The sequence below is a fragment of the Alosa alosa genome, chromosome 24, assembly GCF_017589495.1.
Source record: "Alosa alosa isolate M-15738 ecotype Scorff River chromosome 24, AALO_Geno_1.1, whole genome shotgun sequence".
In the NCBI taxonomy this organism is placed as follows: domain Eukaryota; kingdom Metazoa; phylum Chordata; class Actinopteri; order Clupeiformes; family Clupeidae; genus Alosa; species Alosa alosa.
The window spans coordinates 27,099,860-27,107,252 of NC_063212.1; the positions used below are offsets into that span (position 1 = coordinate 27,099,860).

General features: G+C 43.8%; 1 protein-coding gene across 3 annotated transcripts in view; it reads right to left on the minus strand.

Annotated features, from left to right (window-relative positions):
• ccdc149a (coiled-coil domain containing 149a) overlaps positions 1–7,393 on the minus strand; it is a 16,043-nt gene continuing 8,650 nt past the window's right edge. The window contains exons 10-12 of one of the 3 annotated variants that reach the window (XM_048236283.1): positions 6,005–6,081; positions 1,062–1,154; positions 1–896 (exon numbers count right to left, since the gene is read on the minus strand). In XM_048236283.1, coding sequence (XP_048092240.1) covers positions 211–896; positions 1,062–1,154; positions 6,005–6,081 — 856 coding nt within the window. In that variant the 3' untranslated portion in view covers positions 1–210. Of the gene's footprint in view, positions 897–1,061; positions 1,158–6,004; positions 6,082–7,393 lie in introns of all 3 variants that reach the window. The other 2 variants (XM_048236282.1, XM_048236284.1) reach the window with 2 other exon arrangements.

Below are 7,393 nucleotides of genomic sequence, written 5' to 3' on the forward strand. Positions count from 1 at the left end.
ACCAGAAAATCATTTATTTTTCGCCATAGACTGGCGTTCAAAATTTTTGAAAGATCTATTGTGAACTCTATTGTCCTCCCTTTCCTCAAGGTCATGAGTGTGTGTGTGTGTGTGTGTGTGTAAGTTTGTGAGTATTGTCCTTCCTCCTCTATGGACGAGCCTCCCCTGTGTGAAGTGAGAGCACAATGACCTCTCTGCTGGACAATCACATCAACAAGTGTCCATGTCCTTGGCCCCTCCCTCAATGGGTGTGCCCATGTCCTTGACCCCTCCCTCAATGGGTGTGCCCATGTACCTGAGCCCTCCCTCTGTGGGTGAGTCTATGGTATTGGCCCCTCCTCCGCTGGGTGTGTCCATGTACCGGACACCTCCCTCAACGAGTGTGTCCATGTCCTTGGCCCCTCCCTCTGTGGGTGTGTCCATGTCCTTGACCCCTCCTTCACGGGGTGTGTCCATGTCCTTGACCCCTCCCACCGTGGATGTGTTGATATCTGTAGCCCCTCCTTCAATGGGTGTATCCTTGTCTGTGGCCCCTCCCTCCATGACTGTTTCCTCAGATAGAGCCCCTCCTCCAGAGGGCGTGTTCACATCGTAGGCCCCTCCTCCGAGTAGCTCTGGGACCGCCTCCTCCTGGCATTCAGGAGTTTCCAGACTAGACCCTTCCCCCAAGTCGAGGCTTGGCTCCTCCTCTAAAGAACGCTGGCCACACTCCTCCACTGGCTCATGCGTCTCCTCCTCCACTAGGGGTGTTGCCAGGCAAGCCCCTCCCTCCTGCATGTCAGTCACTGATGCTGCTCTCTGACCCAGCTCTGACTCCGCCCCCTGACCCAGAGCAGGGCATGAATCATCAGCTGACCTTGGTCTCCATGGCGATTCCCCTTCACTTCCTGTTGTCTCTGTTGATAGCATGAGGAGGGAAGATCATTGAAACATGACAACTCTAACACACACACACACACACACACACACACACACACACACACACACACACAAACAGACACACACACAGGCTTACAACACTATGATAACAAATGCAGAACGTATATCTGGTTCTTGCTCACCCATGATTGGCTGGTCTCTAGAGGCAGGGCAGGACTCTGGTTGAAGCAGAGAGGCAGGACGAAGGTTGTCACTCAAGGTGATGGCATCCCTTCCTACTTATAATCAAATAACAACAAATACAATTACAGAAACACACACACATATCCATTCCATTACATGCAGATACAAAAGATCCACACACACACACACACACACACACACAGTGGTTAAAGTGGGATTTGGCAAGTGGGGAAACCCTGAAATCCAGTGTTGCTGCAATGGGAAAAAATGACTCGTTGCAGAACATATTGAGTATCGTGGTGCAGCAATACTTTTTGGACAAGAATGGCTAGTTTCTTTGGTCACCTCTGCCAGTCAAACAGCCCCCATTTTGATTTGTACCAGGGGGGGTCACTAGACCTAAATTGCTCTGGGGCAAAGCGCCCCCTGGGGGGGTCCAGGGGGGTCACTAGGCCTAAACTACACTGGGGCACAAGCCCCCTTTTTTAATTCTTTTTTTTTTTATACTTTATGGTGTTCATTTCATAATTTGAAAGTAATTAGAAATCATTTCCATGACATTTGAAACACTTTTTTTTACAGCCCCCTTAGGTCCTCCTCTTACGGCATGCTACCCCGTAAGAAAATTGTGTATATTTTAACATTTAAATGCACCAATCTGGTGCACTTTAAAAAGAAATTCAGATATTAGATTTGCTTATTGTTATCTATGGATAGAAATATTTGTACTGTAGCCAAAACAGTTTTGCACACACAGGTGAAATAGTGATGATGATAGTCTACAGCAATAAGTTCACAACTATAAAGAATATTTGCTGAGTTTCACAGTTCAGAAATGGTCATAAATAGTGTACATTTCAGCACTCACACATGAAATTATGCAGAAGTGGTCACCTGTGTTGTTCAGCTAGGTAATCATCTTGGCCATCTATAGGCTACAAGCGATAGCTTCTTTTCCCATCTGGGAAAGTATGACTTGTTTTCCCTTCATGTTTCTGCATTAATGTCACTAGGAAGCATGCCAGTAGAAATATATATTCATATCTGTTTAGGTGGGATTGTCTGCATTAATGTCACTAGGAAGTATGCCAGTAGAAATATATATTCATATCTGTTTAGGTGGGATTGTCTGCATTAATGTCACTAGGAAACATGCCAGTAGAAATATATATTCATATCTGTTTAGGTGGGATTGTCTGTAAACTAGGAAGTATGCCAGTAGAAATATATCTTCATATCTGTGTAGGTGGGATTGTCTGCATTAATGTCACTAGGAAACATGTGAGTAGAAATATATATTCATATCTGTGTAGGTGGGATTGTCTAATATATATTCGTATCTGTGTAGGTGGGATTGTCTGTAGAAATATATATTCATATCTGTGTAGGTGGGATTGTCTGTAATATATATATTCATATCTGTGTAGGTGAGATTGTCTGTAATATATATTCATATCTGTGTAGGTGAGATTGTCTGGAATCTGGCAATGTATGAACCATGATGGTGGGATACGTGGCTAAACAATTTTTAAACATGTGTGCAGGCTACTGACATAAACAGTTTACATTTCGGCCCAAAAGTTGGAGACCATGTAGAAATGTGTTGCAATTTCAAAGCCGGATTACTCGGGAACTCGGGTTTGCCATGTGTTGAGTGAAGAGTTTGTGAGATATTTCACAGAGAGTAATGGGTGAGCAATTTCATGCATGTTCAACGTTAATTTTCTAGTGAAACGTTTCTCAGAGCAATGCAGCTAATGTCATTTGAAAGCTTAAGGCCCGGACACACCAACCCAATTATTGGCCGTCGGACGTGGTCAGACAGTCGGGCGAGGTCGGTGAGTCGAGTCGGTTAAGTGTGTCCCGTGCCGTCGTCAGTCGGAGTCAGCGTTCATTTTGGCCAATTTGACATGTCGAATCGGCAGTCGGCCTCAATTACCAATCTGATTGGTGGAGTGTTAGAACCCTTGACTAAACATTATCTCAGATTAGTAGGCCTAGATGCTATGAGATGTAAGTTATGAGCCCATTTGGATAAACTATCCTAACATATTTTTGCTAGAACTAGTAGACTACCATACAGTTGCTGAATGTATGTTATTATGACCGCCGCGCAGCGAAGCGGCAGTCATACAGGTTTAGTCAGATTTTTTCTTTTTTTTTCTTTTTTGCATGCCCAAATTTCCGTCAATGATTCCCGGGACACTGAAAGACCGGGGTACACGAAACTTGGTGGGCATGTACCCCCACATGGATAGCATGGAACCGTCATTTTTCGTTTTGATATGTAGCCCCCCCACTGGACTGGACCCCCCGAAAGGAGGGTAGGGCAGACACAGTTCTCTGTGAATATCTTGAGAACTGTAGGGCCTAGGATGACCAATTTTTTCCGTATGTTTGCCTCCAGTGGTCATGTTAACCCATTCCATGTGCACACATGTGCATAAACAGATACACACGCACACACATACATTTACAGTAATCATACGTATGACACATACTCACACAGTAGACATATGTACGCATGCATGCACATGCACAAACACACATACGCAGGCAAACACACAAGCACGCACACACACACACACACACACACACACACACCCACACACATACACATAAACATAAACTTGTACACACACACATGCACACAATTCAAGAATTTTTCCCGTCATCTACTTCCTGAATTTTTGGTCATTGATACCCGGGACACCGAACCACCGGGGTACATGAAATTTGGTGGGTATGTAGCCCCACTAGACTTTTACGGAAAACACCTTCATTTCATTATGGCTGCTTTAGCAACACACCTTAAGCTACTGTGTAGTGGGTCCCATTTAGAAGTGGCTACTTCATTCGAGCTTTCCTTGACTCATGGAGCTGCGTGAATGTTATTACAACTTTTCGCCACGATATGGCAGTTTAAGTCCGCTTGATACTGTAAGGCGTAAGCCATTGGTTTCCAAAGGAGATTTTATTTGTCTCGCCAGCATGGCCTATTGACAATTTATGTTGTAAATAGGCCTACCTTATAATCCTACCTGTAGCTTAGGGAAGCTAACAGCTTTCTATTAGGATCTAGTTTGTTAGTTACCGTTTTGTCATAACTCCCTGATGCATTTTTGCATTTAGAATAGCCAGAGTGTGTATATTTCAATCGGAAAATTAAACAATATCGGGTGCCTATGGACTAGGCTTGGTGAACCCAGCCTGATTTGCCCGCTATTTATTTTTTGATTTCTTAAAAGATTGAGCTTGGTCTGATGAAAGCCAGACTAGCCATGGACCTCAGTTACACAATGCAAGGGAACATGAATCGGCCTATATTTGCACCTGAACAATAACGGACAAAAAGCTCTTCAACTTTGGCCCGTTAAAATGTGTATGAACAGTCTAGCGACGCATTTCATCAAGGCCCATTTGGACATGTCAGTTATTTGCACCACTGGTTAGATGTAAAACAGCATTTCGTTTCAGACTACTGTTACTTAATTTGTGCATTAACAATAACGTTTCAGACTACTGTTACTTAATTTGTGCATTGACAATAAAGTATTACATAAACTAAAGATGACTAAAATCTTATGTAGAAGAAGAAACATTCACAAAAATCCATCCATCCAAAAATGACCTTTGTTTTTTGATAGCTGTTGAAAACGGCATGGAACTGACAGAGATGTTTTTGTTTATAAATACATAAAAATAAATTTATAAATAAATAACATTATGCTGATACCTTTTGCTTTTCCCAAATACAATGTAGCCTACAGGTGTAAGTGACCTTTCATCAATCCAGTTGCAATGGATGAACTGTGATTAACTGCCCTACTTGTGATTGTTTAGAGATTTTAAAGGTTTTATAACAATGCTACATCTTCTTTGGCTATTCTACAATCTATTCACCTTTTCAGCACCAGTAGGCTACTTTCTGTGCAGCCGCACACACACACTCAGGCATGCCAAACAAGCATACACAAAAGTTTCAAGAGTGGGGGATGGAGTAAAATATGGAGACAAATTGAAGTGTGATTTATTTTCGCGGAACGGATGTACAGGACGGAGCGGCGGTCATATTTTGTACCGCTATGCGGTACATCTAGTTTCAGGTTAGTTTGCAACAACATACAAGTTCACATTCACTTTTCATTTACTGTGTTAACGTCAGCCAGCTAGTTAGCTAGCTCCGTTAAAGGGCAAAAATAAATGGATTTATTCCGTGTTCGAAAGAGTGTTTCATTGGCATCACACACAAGCAATGACAATAAAATAGTACACAATATACAGTATATCAATCAGAGACGTCCGAAACTAGTGCCATTTCATTCCATTGGCTGCTGTTTTGGAAATGTACTGTGTCTCGCGCACGCACAGAACACAGAACGGTGTCACTTCAGTGTGTCCTGAGGCACTTTTTTGACCGACTCGGGGAGACGGGAGTCAACTGATCAGTCCGACTGCTTTTCTTCCGACGGTCGGCCGTCGGGTTGGTGCGTTCCAGCCTTTAGATTCCGCTCGTTCATGTGATAGGTTTCCTTTATGGACAGACTGTGTGACATTAACATTACCAACGTGTTTTCCAATTAGGAAACAAGTATTAATGGACAATATGCTATTTTTTCTCTGTTAATATTGACAAGCTGGAGTGCTAGCCAGTTAACCTAACGTTCATCATTGACCCCGTCAGGAGAACGTCAGGAGGGATAACGGGTGTTAGTGAAGGCGGGGCCAGCCCAGGGGGTGAAAGTACATTTTGATTTGTTGAACACTGTGATCCTGAAGGAGGCAGGCTGCAATGTGACGGCACACGTGGAAAATTAACTCACCATTTATTTCAACAATATCATCGCGCTAGATTGTTGCTATGAAAGAATTTATTATTAATTTATCTGAGTTACACCCCATTCTGCCCCACTTTGACCTCTATACACACACACACACACACCTGGGAGACTCCAGAATCCAGAGACCTCCAGTGTCTTGAGCTTCTTCTCCAGCTCTGCAACTCGGTTTCCCAGAATCCTGTGCAGTGGGGTGAAGAGTGATTCTCAGCAAAAAGTCCTGCTTCCTGCTGCTTACCTCTGGTGCTAGGCTACAACCTCTGTATATGCGATGGCTACAGTTAGCATGAGAGTCTAGCTGATGAAACATCCCCTCTGTTGCTAGCCTGCATCCTCTGTATATGCAATGGCTACAGTTAGCATGAGAGTCTAGCTGATGAAACATCACATGGAGTCCATGTTCATAGGACATTACATCATCATCAGGGCCAGTAAGTGGGAAGAGGCCATGTTCATAGGACATTATCAGGGTCAATAAGTGGGAAGAGTCCATGTTCATAGGACATTATCAGGGTCAATAAGTGGGAAGAGGCCATGTTCATAGGACATGACATCATCAGGGTCAATAAGTGGGAAGGCCGAGCGATGTCCATGTTCATAGGACATTATTATTGTGGGGGCAGCCGTGGCCTACTGGTTAGCGCAGGACATTATTAGGCTCTGGTGTCAGTTAATATTCTCTGCAATTTGCGTGTCTGTTTGCGTGTGCCGCATCATCAGTAACTGACGTCTCTTGAAAGTGATGCGTGAGTGAGCAGGACATCATCAGTAATTGACGTCTCTTAAAAATGATGCGCGAGTGAGCAAGACGTTTCATTTCTCATATCTGTCTCTCCTTCATACCTCCATCCCAGGGTGTGTGTGTGTGTGTGTAGAGTATTGTTGGTTTGTCGGTGGTGACAAAAAGACAAATGATAAGAACCCAGAGTGTGTGTGTGTGTGTGTGTGTGTGTATATATATAGAGTACTTGGTTTGTCGGTGGTGACAAAAAGTATAAGTAAGTAAGTATAAGTATACACTCTTGATACCGTGAGGGAAATTTGGTCCCAATCCGTGAATTAGTGAAACACACACAGCACACAGTGTACACACAGTGAGGTGAAGTGAAGCACACACTAATCCCGGCGCAGTGAGCTGCCTGCATCAACAGCGGCACTCGGGGAGCAGTGAGGGGTTAGGTGCCTTGCTCAAGGGCACTTCAGCCGTGCCTACTGGTCGGGGTTTGAACTGGCAACCCTCCGGTTACAGGTCCGAAGTGCTAACTATTAGGCCAAGGCTGCCCCAAAAAGACAAATGATAAGAACCAAGAGTGTGTATGTGTGTGTGTGTGTGTGTGTGTGAGTCAGAGTTTCCGCTAGAAAAAAATGGTGCCGGTCAAAGTGACCGGCAGAGGTTTCGTTTTCCGGACATTTTGATGATATGCCGGTCAAATATCCTATTATCGCTTCTTAATTAGTCAAATTGAGGAAAACTGGAGACAGGCTATGTAGCT